Here is a 15215-nt window from a genome sequence, read left to right as displayed (position 1 = left end):
GCAGCCGAGAGGGAGGGGCCGGAGGGGGCCGGGCAGCGCCAGACGCTGAGCGCGGGGCTCGCCGCGGCTCAGTCTCCTCCCGAGCCCAGCCCGGCTGGCGAGCGCGGCGGCCACAGCGAGCCGGAGCCCGGGCCTCCGAGCGGGCAGGCGGAGGGCCGGAGAAGCGGCGGACCGGAGTGGCGGGCCGCGCTCGGGCCCCAGCCGAGCGCACGTCCTCCTGTCAGACCCCGGTAAGTGCCGGTAGTTGCGCCCCCCGCAGCCGCCAGCCGCAGCCGTGGTGGCCGCAGTAGCCGTAGTCCCCGGATCCCGGTTGCTTGCATCCTGCTGCTGCGCTGCAGGCTCACAGGTGGCTCCGCCGTGGATGTGGGCGCCCCAGGCCCCGCTAGGAGTTAGCCAACTCTCTTTGCTCCGGGGCGCGGTTTCCGAGGCCCCGCCTCTCCCACCCTTGCTTCTGGCTTGGAGTCGGGGGCGCCGGGCAGGGCCTGTCTTCGAGGGAGAAGCGCAGAGGGGCGCTCCCCTTCCCCAGCCGCCCACAAACGACCCAGGAAGATGCCGTGCAAGCGCCTCCCCAAAAGCATCCCAGCTCCAAGCCAAGCTCGCAGGTGGGGCGTCTGTCCTTTAGTTTTATTATCCTATTAATCCACCAGGGAAAGTTTGAGACCACGCAAGGCAAAGTTGGGGTACGGCTGGGGGCGAACTTCGCTTGCGCAGGCAGCTCTCAGGGAGCCGGGCAGTGGGTTTGCAGGGCGAGCCTGGCTCAGGCTGGAGATATTCGTGCGCCCTAGGAGTTGAGTCTGTTCCTGCCGGCCCGGGTATTGTGACAATCCCCAGTGCTGTGAATCGCTTAATCGTTCTTGCTAAGTGTAGACATCGGCAGCCAGCCGGGAATCTCTGACGGGTTCGGTTTATCTCAGGAGTAGCAGCAACTCAGCCTGGGTTGACTTGTGCTCTTGCTCTGCTCTGCAAACCTGAGCTCCAGCTAATCTCAGTGTCTAAGTGGCGTGTGTTTAATTAGCTTATTTTACACGTGAGATGATCTCAGCGCATGCCTCTGAAATGAAATCATTGCTATAGAAAAGAACAGCATCTTTAAAGAAAAATTGAAAAGAGGAAGGTTTAGAGTATCAGCCGTGTGTCTGGATATGTTACCCATCTCCTCCGTGGGATAGAAAATGAAAACTCTGCTTTGGATACCTCACCTATTCAAGTCAGTGTTGGGGCTATTTGGGGCAGATTTTGTGGACAGAGGTATTGCCGCAACTTGCATATTGTTTATGAAATACACTTTTGGTCTGTCGAAATAGCCTACTTGTTATTTCACTGCCTTGGGAGTTGTTTGATTTACTAAGCTATCTATTTTAAATATGACTAAAGGTTGTTTTTTTAAAAAGCTTTAGCTGAAAACAATGTCTAGATGTTTAGGGAAGACAGCTTGTGCATGTCACCAGAGCATTCTTTTGTAAACTTAAATTTTTAAAGGGCTACTTTTCTGCATCTGTGAAAGGAGAGAGACTTTTGATTAAAAATAAGATCCTGACTACCTCCTCCAATACTCAACCCTTTCCAAATGATAGATTAAATCAGAAAAATGTGCCCAAAACTGGGAATTATATAATTGGATTAAAAGAAAACACATGAATAGTGGTTAGTTGTCAAGTACCTAGATAGTTCTGAGACAAGTGGGATCTTTTTAGCACTGGAAGGTTGTTACATGATTTAAGGTAAGCTAATCTGATAGATTTTCATCTATAAAATTTTTATTCTGACACATTTACGTTTTCTACACCTAACATTGGATTTACCAAAATATTTATTTGGGTTTATACATACATGTTTGTAAATGCTTACTATGTGCCACATTCCAAGTGCTACATATGTTTTAATTCATCTTAAAGCAGTCCTGGGTGATAGGTGCTGCAATTGTCCTCACTTTTTAAATGGGGAAACTGAGGCACAGAGGAGTTAAGTAACTTACCCAGGATCACACAGCTGCAGGACAGGATTTTATCATAATTGCAAAGTTCTTTCTATAAAAAAGACATGATTTTATGATTTACTTATCATTGTTTTTATTTTTATTTAAGCATAAATGATGAAAATTTCCTGTGAAGCATAAAGAATCACTGATTGTGGAAGTGCCCCATAAGCGCTGTTAACTATAAAATAAGAAAAAGTATGAAAGAACCATCTGGTTGAGTCTAAAGTTTGAAGACCACCACATCCACCAGAAAACCCAGAATGGATCTGCACCAAAGCGCCACCATCAGTTTCCTGGAGAAATGGTGTTTAGATGACTCACTGTCTGGCTGCAGGAGACATTATAATGTCAAGAAAAAACTGAAGTTTATTCGAATCTTAGGCCTTTTCATGGGCCTAATAGCCATTAGCGCTGTCTCATTTTCAATCGGTGCCTTTTCTGAGACAGACACACAGAGCACAGGAGAGGCCAGTGTTGTAAGTGGCCCTAGGGTAGCACAGGGATACCGTCAAAGAACTCTCTTAGATCTAAACGACAAGGTTCGGGATTACACTCCACAGCCACCTCTTTCTACGGAAGACAAATCTGAGAATGGTACAGATCATGCCCAAGGAGACTACCCTAAAGACATCTTTTCCCTTGAGGAGAGAAGAAAAGGTGCAGTCATTCTCCATGTCATTGGAATGATCTACATGTTCATAGCCTTAGCCATTGTCTGCGATGAGTTCTTTGTTCCTTCTTTGACTGTTATCACTGAAAAACTGGGCATATCTGATGATGTGGCTGGAGCCACATTTATGGCTGCAGGGGGGTCAGCCCCAGAACTTTTCACATCTCTCATAGGAGTATTTATTGCTCATAGCAACGTTGGCATAGGCACAATTGTAGGTTCAGCAGTATTCAACATCCTCTTTGTTATTGGCATGTGTGCTCTGTTTTCTAGAGAAATCTTAAACCTGACATGGTGGCCGCTCTTTCGGGATGTGTCCTTCTACATCGTTGACTTGATCATGCTGATCATATTTTTCCTGGATAATCTTATCATGTGGTGGGAAAGCTTGCTTCTTTTAACAGCTTATTTTTGCTATGTGGTTTTCATGAAATTCAACGTCCAAGTAGAAAGATGGGTGAAGCAAATGATAAATCGCAATAAAGTCGTCAAGGTGACAGCACCAGAGGCCCAAGCAAAGGTTGGTGGTGGTGGTTTTTTATTTAATGCTTTTCTTGACCATAGTTCTGAATTGTATTATGTTTTTGAGATTTACAATTTTTTTAAATATTACGGTGTTTGGAGCTGTAGTGGATAGCAGATTGCATTCTGCAGTTCTGTGATAGGCAGACTAGCATAGCAGTGGAAAAAAAATTTGTGGATATTCTTGTAGATGTTTACTAAGTTCCCCAGCTACTTGCTTTAGAGTAAAACATTCGTAAATAGGTTACATAAGCATCCTGGAGCAGACTCAGCAGTAATTTGTCTGTTATTTTCCTAAAGTAGGCATAATAGTTTCGTGAGCAATTTAGTTTTCATGGGAAAGTATATATGTGCCTAGCAAGGCACATATATACTTTTTCTTTTCAATGGGCACATGAAAATTATCAAGAACCATCTCTTTAAAGATGTCTTGGAAAGATAGTTTGTTTGTGTTACCGGTGCTGTACCTTCAAGTCAACAGCCTAGGGCCTAGCAGGTCATTAGAGTGGTTGAGGCCATTTTTCTTGATTCACAACGTCATGTTTTAGGTCACTTGATCAGGAACTAATCAGCATCCATTGTAAAGAGAGTCATTGGCCAGCCCTACCCCCTGCCTCTATGTCACAGTGGCCCATTTTACCTGCCATAAAACACATGACCCCCAAATATTTTTACAGCAGAATTTGAGGGAATTTTAAAATGACAATAGTGGCCATCCTACTACTTAGGTGGGAAACAAATTGATAGAGAACTTAGAAGAAACTGATCTGAAAAAAATATAAATTTTTTTAAATAATGATAAGCAGCATCAATAAGATTGCATGTTATAGCATAATGCAGTTCTGATTTATATCCTAGCAGTGGAATGTTGTCTCTGAATGTGATTTTAAACAGAAAACCACAGTATATACACAGATTTTTCAGGCTACATCTGGGAAAATTCTAATGTATGTAAAAAACAGATGTTTGGGTAGGGAGTGAGAGATTTTGTCCAAAAAGAAAAGAAAAAAATGATATTAATTTAGCTAAATTTACATGATTCTTTTATAATCAAGTTTGATGACTGTCATTTTTGTAGCAGCTCTGAAATGGAAGTGCAGAAAAACCACTAGTAATATTTCTACTTATTACATGCAAAAAAAAATATGTTTTGTAGTGTATTTTTTCCAACATTTCTCTCAGTTTATGGTTGTTTGTTAGAAACTGTACAGTAAAACAAAAAAACTCGTTTAGCAAAATTTATGGCAAATAAGCATTTAGGTGATACAACTGAATACATCTACTTCAGGGCATCAGAAAGGACCATCTCTGGAGCCTCTCCCAGCTCTTAGTAGCCAAAAGGATGATCCCTCAAGCCCCCTCCTCAAGCCTGTTTGAGTGGTTTGCATCAGTAGTCTCTGTTTATTTCAATTAGAGAACTGAGTAATTGTCAAGGAAAATTATATTTTTTATTTTTTGTCTATAGGGTTTTTGTTTGTTTGATTGTTTATTTTGGATACAGAGTCTCACTCTGTCACCCAGCTAGAGGGCAGTGTCATCCTCATGGCTCACTGCAACCTCAAACTCCTGGGCTCAAGCAATCCTCCTGCCTCAGCCTCCCGAGTAGCTGGCACTACAGGTACAGGCCACGGCGCTCAGCTAATTTTTTCTATTTTTGGTAGAGATGGGGTTTCGCTCTTGCTCAGGCTGGCCTGGAACTCCTGACCTCAAGTGATCTGCCCGCCTCAGCCTCCCAGAGTGCTAGGATTCCAGGCGTGAGCCACTGTGCCTGGCCAGGCATATTTTTTAGAGGCAAGGAGATGATTTGGTTTCTTATAAACATCCTGGGCCCATTCATGGTGAAAAAGAAAATCTTTTTGAGAACTCAGTCCTTTTTTTTTTCTTATATCATAGTGGAACTTCATTAACTTAGACACCGACTTGGCTGAAGGTTATGTTGGCAACATTTATGAAAAATGAATCTGCAGAGCAATCCAATGCTATATGTGCGATTGCAGGAGGACTTTGTATTCTGATTTTAGCAGGGGGTAGGGTGGAAGACGGTTTCATGCACTTGGGAAGTAACTTTTTAAATACAGCTTATAGACTGTATTTAATCAATTGTAAACCATTCATTAAAGTAGCCCTGGCAGGATCTTTACCTACTCAATTAGGTGATTTGTCAATGTAATTTTTATGATAACATAAGTTAGCAATTGAGGCTGACATTCCTTAGCAATTGTTATTCATATCCCTAATTTTGTGTGTTTCTAAATTTGGAAATTCTAGATTTACCTAATTAAAAAAGAAAGGAGGTTATATTCATAACTATCTTTCCTGTTTCTGATTTTCCCCAAAAAATGTGTTCATTATATTATTTTTCTTTTAGCACCAAATAGCTTCACTTTCTTTCATTGAACCATTATTGTTTCTTTTGGCATTGAATAGCTAATGGGAGTAGAGTTCTTTTTAACATAGCTATGTCTTGTTTGGTATTCCTCAAAAATGCTAAAGCATAGTCATACATTTTGAGGTGGCATGTGCATAATAATGCATGATTTCCCTTAGGAAATTTCACCTTGCCAATTTTACTTTTGAATTATTGCTGGACAATTTTTTTTCAGCAATTACAGCAAAGAACATATGCCTGGTTTCAGAATCTTATGGAAGTTTGCTCCCCAAGCACTGAACATAAGGTGTTCCAAAGAGGGATGAGTCCTTGAGTGTGGCCATCTAGTACTCTGGTCTGAAGAGTTGATTTCTGTCTGTGTAGCTCACTTTTCCGACAGAAATTGGTGCTTCTGATATCATCAGAACATTTAGGGGAAAAAACTCTAAGCCAAATGCAGCCTTCAAGGGAGTCTTCATAGAGAGGAATGTGCTATATAAGAATTTAGGAAGCAAAATATTAATACTAAGCATGTTTTCATGCAAAGCCACCTCATTGTCCTAAATGCACAATTATGGGGCATGGGAATTTGTGAAAGCAGAAGAAACACATTTTAGACATTCTTGTATAAATCGTCAAATTGTTCTTGCTAAAAAAAAATCATCACCTCTTCTGGGCTCTAGGCAGTGAAATACCTTTGAAACTACTTGCTTCATAGACAAACTGAGAATCTTAATTTGGTTTCATTATTGATGATATATATCACAGGGCAATTGTGAAATATAGAAAAATGCGAACTGGGTTTTTTTTCATAGTTAAAGTAATAGTTTTTCCTCTCATTTAATTGCTCTTCCCTGTGTGGCTTTTAATTTTGTTGACATTGTTACTACTTCTTTTAGCAATACTATTACCCTATTTAAAAAGTTGTGTAGTGTCATGACATGGTGGAGAGATCCTGGGGCTTTGACTCAGAAAGAAAAAGCTTTTAGGTCCAGCTGTGGAACAAGCCAGGTGACCTCGGAAAAGTCATTTAAACTCTCTGAGCCTCAGTTTCCTAATTGGAAAAGGAGAATAATGATACCTACTTCATAAGATTGGTAAAATCATTAAATGAAGAAATGAATGTTAAGCATCCGGCATGATCCTTGGCAAATGTGTATTGTGTGATAAATGTTGGTTCCCTTCCTTTTATGTTTCGTTCTTAAATGAAAATTGAATCAGAATAAATGATTTAGATTAAAGAATGATAAAACATTCCTTGAAGATTGAATTTAATCTAGTGAATCACCGAGTTAAGCAGGCCATTGTACCCCTTAGGGTCATATGATATTTGTTGTATTATAATATTCATAAGCCCTAGTTCACATACGGTGAATATATGCAAGCCAAATATTATTATAAACTTGAAGGAAACCTCCAATTCCTCTTTTTGTTCTGAAATTTTATTATGTATTATTTTGCTTAAAATAAGGAGGCCATTGGCTCAGGTCTAGCAATATCTATGCTAAACAAGAGACTTTTGTTTTCGGGGAATTTTAATTAATAAATGAGCTCTCTTTGTAAAACCTCTCTGTAGCTGGTTAGGAATAAATTTAACTCCTGCAGTTGAGTTTTAGGGGATCCAACTCATTTTGCCGCACACCTGGCCTGGCTGCTGGGATCTGTTGATCTGTTATGGTGCTAGGCTGTCATTGGCCTAGAAAGCAGCTGTCCATGGTATTTAACTTCTTCTTAAACTTGGCACTGTAATCTGACAGCAAGTTGGCCTGGTTCTAATGAAGGGAATGATCTAAATAAAGATGCTTAAAGCTGGATAGTTGAAGAGCAGACTACTTAATAATTTAGGTATGCCTTGCCTTATTCAATTTGTGTGTCTCTGAAAAGTTGCAATTCAAATTGTTATCAATGTTCTTGGGAAAATCAGAATTAAAACAATATTATGAATATTCCTCATAAAGTGAAGTATTTCTTGGAAGGCACTAAACCATAAATAATTTTATAAATACACATACGTAGCCCCAAGTTTTCTTAAAACACAGAATCTATTATAAAACTCAACCTTTGTTCCCTCTCCAAACCTAGTAAATAAATTAGTAAAATTAATGTACAAACTTCAAGGCAGGTAAAATAGTCTTTATATTAAATAAAAGAATGTATTACTTAATAGATTTGGAAACTAATTTCCTGTCCTCAAAAGAAAAAAAAAATTAGGCATTGAAATTCTTAACTGGCTAGATGCCTGTGAAGGTAGTATGTTTGTTTATCTAGGGATACAGCATGGTGATTTTTTCCTTCTTTGGTTTCCTCTACTTACATTAAAATCAAAACCACCAGTTACTGCCTGTGCTTCAGAGAGTTAACAGGACATTTTGAGAGATCCAAAAGGGCCCAGTGGATGTTAATGCACACCGTTCAAACTGCCCTTGGCCATTCCCCTTGCTACTCTGGTTTCCCCTGGCAAGAGATGACCTCAACTTTGTGAATCCTTCTGAGAAGTGGGAGTCACCACATCTCTCCCTTCCTTCCTTCCTCCATTCCTCCCTTTCTCTCTCTTCTTTTTCTCTCCTCTTCCACTCCTCTTCTCTCCCCTTCTTTTATTTCTCCCTCTACTTTTGGTAAAACCAGATAATTTGCATTTGAACTTTAGCAAAGAATGTGATTGTTATGTTAAGCTGCTCTCTGGAGAGTGGGGACACCAGTGCATCCACAATGTGGATTTGACAGATTTAGTTTTTCCATTCTTTTATCTTCAAACTTCTTTTTTGAAGTTTTGTTTTTATATAAGTCTCTAGTAACCGGAATGTAGCTGCATTCTGTTTAATTCAGTTTGACAATCATCCTCTTTTAACTGGGAAGTTTAGTTTGGTTACATTGATTATGATTACTGTTACATTTGGATTCTTTTCTATGGTGTTAATTTATACTTTCTATTGTTCTGGTCTTTCTGTTTCTTTTTGTAACTTTTTCTTGCCTTTTGTGGATTGAGTTTTTCTCTAAATCTGTTTTTCCCTGTAATAGTTTGGAATTTAGACATTCTATTTCTATTCTCTTGATGTTTACCTTAGAAATTTTAACGTGTATATTTAACTTAACATAGCCTTAAGATCTTTACACGCCAGCTAAACAACTTAAGTACCTTTAACTCAGTCCCTTCTCATCCATTATATTTGATTTAAAGTCCAGGATTTAAGTTCTACCTTGATGGTCTATAACAGCTTTATTGAAATATAATCATCATTTTTTAAACCCCACAAATTAAGCATTGTCATTATATCATCAATGTTTTCAGATTTATTCACATATTTACCAGTTTTTTCCCTTCTCATGCATTGTATATGATTTAAAGTCCAGGATTTAAGTTCTACCTTGATGTTCTGTAACAGCTTTATTAAATATAATCTTCATTTTTTAAACCCCACAAATTAAACATTGTCATTATATCATTAATGTTTTCAGATTTATTCACATATTTACCAGTTTTTTCCCTCCTCTTTCCTTTTTATATATCAGACCTTTTATCTGTGATTTTTTCCCTCTATTCCTGATGTCCATTCTTCATAAGTTCCGTTGGCAAGAATCTGTTAATAGTAAATGTTCCTGATTTTTATTTGCTTAGAGATGTATTTTACTTTTGTTCTTAAAATATAGTTTTGGTGGGTAGGAAATTATTTTCTCAACCCACTTTGAAAATAATATTCCACAGTCTCTGAATTCCACTTTTGCTGTTGAAAAGGCCACTGTCAGTGTAAATGTTTCTCCTGTGTAAGAAATCTATCTTTTCTCTTTGACTGCTTTTAAGGTTTTCTCTTTGTTTTTGGTGTTCATCATTTTCCTTAAAATATTGCAAGTGTGGTTTCTTCATTTATATATTCCCTATTTGTGATTCATTAGGCTTCTTGATTTTGAGAAATCACCTTCTAGAATTCTGATTAGATATATCTTATACCTTCTCAACCTACCTTCCGTGTCTTTTAACTGCTCATCTTTCTCTATCTGTGATGCTCATTCTGTTCATTTCTTTGTATCTACCTTCTAGTTTCTCACTTTTTCTTCAGTTTTGTCCAGTCTGCTCTGATGCTCATCCATTGAGTTTCTGATTTTAATTATCATATTTTTCATTTCTATAAGTTTTATGTGGCTCTTACTCAGATCTACCAGGTTGTTTTTCTTTGCCTCGTATTCCTTGATCATACATTTAATGCCTTCTTTTATTCCTCCAAAGATGTCAAATATATTTATTTTATATTTCATAATTGATCATTTTAGTGTTGATATCCTTGCAGGTCTAGTTTTGCCGTTTTATTGCTTCTTGACCATGTGGTTGCTTTCTTATGTATTTAGTAATTTTTTTAAAAATTTGAACACATGTTTCTTTGGAACTTTACCTGTGGGAATTCATTGGGTTTTAAATGGCCTGGGTTTTAAATATACTCCTCCAGGGAGGACTGCTCTTCTGTCAAGAGTCTAGAAGTACGACCAACCTGGAACCATTCTAACCTAAATGTTTGACGTTTTTCTACCCAGGTAGTGTGAATTCAGACTTCAAACCCACGTGAGTGAGCCTGTGGTTAGAAATTCTTAAGGGAGACTCGTTTTTCCCCTCTCTCTCTCTTTTTCTTTCTCTTTCTCTCTCTTTCTTTTTCAGTACCACTCAAAACCAAGAGCAAAATAGGTATAGCCTATCATCTTCTTTTGCTAGGTAGCTTTTTTTTTCCTTATTTACCCACTAAAAGCATCAACCCTTCAGGATTCCCAGCTTATGGGTAGAAAAGGCTCTGAACTACCTCCCCCCAATCAGGCCTCATGTTTGCAGCTTCTAAAAACCCAGTCTTTAGGGAAAGGCAAATGCCTGGAAGGCAAAACAATACAGACATGTTTGGATTTGTGCTTACTTGGTGTTCTGGGTTCTAAGAAATCTCTAATTCCTCACTAAATAAATATATTAATGACATCCAACATTTGGATGAGTAATATATTATGAAGGGTTTCTCCAAATGTTTAGTCCATTCTATGGCCAGAAACATGTTTCAGACTGTGGATTTTTCAAAAGATAATGCATATAACAGGTGACACTGATATGGAATTTTAATGACTTATTCTCTCAGAACCTGACCATCACAGTAAAGCTCCTCATCAAGAAAAATCTTGCCAACAGCAAAATTTTTAATCAAATCAAATCTAAGAGGCAATTCTAATGGGAAGTTATTGGGGTCAGTTTAAATTTTAGATTTGCTTTTTAAATAATATTTTTGTCAGATACTAAAATAACAGATGTATTATATAAGATTATAAAAACACATCAAAATATAAAAAAGAAAATTTTAAATAATCTATATCTCCATTGAACCATCCAAAGATAACTATGCACTTTTTGCATATATTATACTTTCAGAATTCTCATACACACACATACATATGTTCAAATATATACTTACATATTTAAATAAATTGCAATGATGTTGGATATGCACAATTTTGTATTTATTTATCATATTGGGTATATATAATTTTAAGCTTTTTTACATCTTGGCCTATTATGAGCATTTCTTCATGTCGTTAAATGTTTTTCTAAAATGTTATTTACTAGAATGCCGATTTCACATTGTAATTTATTGTAATATTTTACTGCTATAAAAAATGCTACAAAAAATAGCCTTATACGTGAATTTCTCATTTTGTAGAAGCAGAAATTCTGGATCAAAGTTTATTAGCTCTTTTGAGTTCCTGCCATATTGCTACATGCTTTGTAGTATTAATGATTATAATTTTTAATGTTTTCCAATTTCATGGGTGAAGCATAGAATTTTAATTAATTTGTTTTAATTTGTGTTGCTTTGCTTTGATTAATTGGGAGGTTGAGCTTTGAAACATATGTTGATGAAGAATTAAATTTTTCTTTTATAGATTGCCAGTTTCCTATGTCCTATGTGTCAATTTTCAAGTTAGCTATGATGACTCACACAAAGATTTCTTACAGATTTATGCTGAGAATCACTAACTTTAGCTCTCCTCCCTCCCCGCATTTCCACACCTAAATAAATCCAGGAAGTTTTCGTGGTTTTCGTTTCTGTTTTAATGGGAGAATTGTTCTGAGGAGGAGGCCTTGTGGCTGAGGAGCTGGGAAATGAGGTTCCCAGGGATGGGGATGTGCTCCTTGGCCATATGACCTTGGGGGATTCTGTTCCTCCTAGGAACCCTGTTTCCTCATATGGAAAATGGGAGATTCGACCCCAGTGACCTAGCAGATTGATTTTAGCTTGTCATTTCTGTCCTTGGGAGCTCTAATACTTACTATGCAGAATATTCTAACCAGGCCGAAGTAGCAACTCAATACATTTACCCTAAACAGAAGACCAAAGTTTCACCATACTCATATCATCTAACTCTTTTCCTTAACTGATTTACATATTGTAGCTTCACTGAAATGATTTAATCAACTTGACCAAGCAATAATTTTGGCTTAAGCATGCTGTGGGAGGTAGCTCTTCCAGACAGATGGGAGAACAATGTGCCTGGAAGAAAGTCATTTAAAGTTTACTACAGGATGCTAGACCTCCTCAGCATTTGTGGCTTCTGGCAGTGAAAACCTTCCTTGGCAGCTGCATGTGTGTTCCTGGGTTGCTGGTCTCTTCCAATGTCTCCAAAGTCAAGAGAGGAGAGGGATCTGCAAACTAGGCAGTGCTTAATGCCAGGTACTTACTGCACTAACACTTAAATAGATATATCACCTCCATCTGCAGACCAGGAATCTGAGGATCAAAAGACATAAATGATTGCCTAAGGTCCAAATGTTGTGGTGTTCAAACTGCATTTTGAGTTTGAGTGTAAGCAAGCTCTGTTATACTGTAGGGCTTCTCACTGGGCAGTTGAGCATAAAGACAAAGCAAGCCTCCAAATTAAATTCACTTTTTATATTAGGCTCTGTTAAACCAGTGATTTTCAAATATTTTTGACCATGATCCACACTAAGAAATATGTTTTACATCTCAACACAATATGCACATGTGCATGTATGCACAGATACATATCATATATACGTATACATATAAAAATCTAAGTGTAGGGCACTTTTCTTCTATTTTCCATTCTATTAAAAATATTGGTTCAACTTTCTAAAATAATTTCATGATTCCCCCAATGGGCTGTGACCTGAGTTGTGTTAAGAAGTTCCATTTTTCTCCTTCTTTCTCTTAGCAGGGCTGCCCTGCACAGCTGTGCTAGTTGTGTACTACACAAGGGCATCTGTCTGATCGAGGGGACGAATGGGGGCTGAAATGCAGACATCGCTCTGCTGGACGATGAGCTGTGTGCTCTGGTGTGAAACTGTGTCCCAGGAAGGGGTACCTTTTCTTAGTTCAACAAAGGTGTGTCCTTAGGGCTGGTGCTGTCCCTGCTTCTTACCCCAGCCTCTTCTTTGATGATTTATTTAGAGTTTCAGAGCCATGAATCCAAAGGGACCATTAAGCATGTGTAACGTGTGATTAAGCACATGCTAATATTCACGGTTGGGACTCTTTCAGCCATTCAGAGCTCAAACCACATGTCATTGCAGCTTTCTCCCCAAGCACACACACCCTCTACATCCAGTCGAGTAACTTGGACCAATGCAGATTTCTGCACACTCCTGAGAGGCCAGCACCCACCAAGCCATGTATCGCTCTCTGGATTTGACCTAGACTGACTGCAGGGTGAAGAAGGCGTAGAGCACTGCATGATGTGCTTGCCGAGCCTCGGCTCATCCTTGGTTCCTGATGAGCTTGTCATCAGGTGGGAAAGAAATGTGGGTGAAACAGAGAGATTATGGAATCAGAGAGATGAGGAAACTTGAAAAGAAGCTGCATTTCAATTAGGTTGGTTTCCTTTTTATGAAGGATTGGATTTGCAAACCAAATGATGAAGACGAGGTTCTTGTACTGGCAAAAACCAGTGGTTTTGCAAAGGGTCTGATCACCAGGCCACAGTTAATGCACATTCACAGCTTTAAAGCTGCACTGCAGATTTTACAATGGCAGGACCAAGCCTGGAGAGGAGTCCCTTCCATTCCACACCCTGGCTGCCTAACCCCGGACCAGGCACTTCTCCCCAGGCATCCTCTCTTGGAAAATAAAGGGGCTATTTATCTTCAAGATCCTCCAAGCTCTGATAATTCTGTGCTTCTCTGTTAATGAAACAAGTATACTTGTTTATAGTTATGGACTGGTCAGCAGAAGAAATGGTCAGGTAAAGATGCCCTGAACTTACTTTCTTCACAATGCTTTTCTAATTAAGAACCCAATTAAAGGAGTTTGGCTCCTTTGGACGTATAAAGAGGGCTTCTTCTACTCATCCACAGGACTTCCTTAAAAAGGGCCAAGTGAGTTTCTGGCTCTCTGTAAGTAACTTTCTTTTTTACTGTTTGATGGATGTTGAGTTAGACAATCAGGATAGAGGTAGAAATACAGGTTTCACCTTCAACTAAAACCTGAAGTACTATTCCTCCCACTTACAACCTGTCATCAGTTTTTCTAACCACTTACGTAGACTGAGTCGGCATAATTCCTCCCTACCACCTGATAGCAATCAAATGTATGTTGAACCATTTCTATTATTTTAGGCCTGTGATAGGCACTGAGCATTAGTGTATTCCAGGAACCTCTAACTTTGTTTTCTGAGTTGGAGGATGATGATTAAGGGTTAACACAATGGAATTACTTATTTGTTAGGCCTGGGATAGAGTGTGACCTTCCTAGCTGTGTGATCTTGGGCCTGTTACTTAACCTCTCTGGGCTTATGTTTACTTATCCATAAATTAAATTAAAAAATAGAATTTTCATCATGGGAGGTTCTGAATTTCAAATGAGATTGAACAAGAAAAGTGTTTAGCAGAGTCGAATCTTTGCATCCCCCTAACCCACCCAAAGACACTCTACTCCTGATCACTTTTGCTCTGAGTCCCTTCCCTGTGCTACCAGCCTACTCTCCATCAGTCCTGTCTCTCTACCCGGTGTTTTTTTCTCTTGCCATTTCAGAGCCTTGCCTCACTTCCAAGGCTTCCCTCGCCACAACTCCCTAGCAGCCACGGGAACGTGCAGTTCGCCAACTAACCCCTAACTATTAATGATAGTCAAACCCTCAGTGTTTGGACTTGAACCTGCTTTCCTTTTATTCTTACAGAGGATTAAGAGAGAAACAGCTCCCATCTATAGAACTAAACCTTGCTCAACCATGAAATTCTCTTGAGCCTTTCTAGTGCTGCCTTATAAATGTGTTCACTCTTTTCTTGTAGACATCACCAATATTCAATCCTAGCTATTCACGTATCTATCTAGTCATGGCTGTGTCTTATGTTGGTTTGCCAGCATCTGTGTTTTTTGTCTTGGATTGAATTACTCCCCTTGACTCGTTAACTAACCACTCCCGTCTGCAGTACTCAGTGCCTAGCTCGGTGTCACAGGTAAAAAGGCCAAGCACACCTAATGCTTCAAGAAGTTGCTAATGATGGTGATGAGTGTTCATGAGAAACAGTCTGGGCCTGAATCCATCATAAAATGTAGTGGCTTATCCATTAAACTCAAGTATCAAATGACTAATTTCCTACTTAAGAAGCAGGAGTCATTAGAAATCCTCCAGTCCTCTCAGGTTGCGAGTGTGGGTGTCAGGGTAGGTAAGGGCTCTCAATTCTAGAAGCCAGATTATTC

At 39.1% G+C, this 15215-nt stretch overlaps 1 protein-coding gene across 1 annotated transcript in view; it reads left to right on the top strand.

The window, feature by feature from the left end:
• The first annotated feature begins 319 nt into the window (after positions 1-319).
• The window catches only part of SLC24A2 (solute carrier family 24 (sodium/potassium/calcium exchanger), member 2), a 266831-nt gene continuing 251935 nt past the window's right edge, over positions 320-15215 (top strand). Inside the window, exons 1-2 of the mRNA XM_012665029.1 lie at positions 320-602; positions 2085-3168. Of these exons, the coding sequence (XP_012520483.1) occupies positions 2239-3168 (930 nt within the window). The 5' untranslated portion in view covers positions 320-602; positions 2085-2238. The remainder of the gene's footprint in view (positions 603-2084; positions 3169-15215) is intronic.

This window comes from Propithecus coquereli, unplaced genomic scaffold, assembly GCF_000956105.1.
Source record: "Propithecus coquereli isolate 6110/MARCELLA unplaced genomic scaffold, Pcoq_1.0 Scaffold95, whole genome shotgun sequence".
Classification (NCBI taxonomy): Eukaryota; Metazoa; Chordata; class Mammalia; order Primates; family Indriidae; genus Propithecus; species Propithecus coquereli.
Note: the sequence above shows the minus strand (reverse complement) of the source record. Positions and strands in the feature narration are given on the sequence as shown.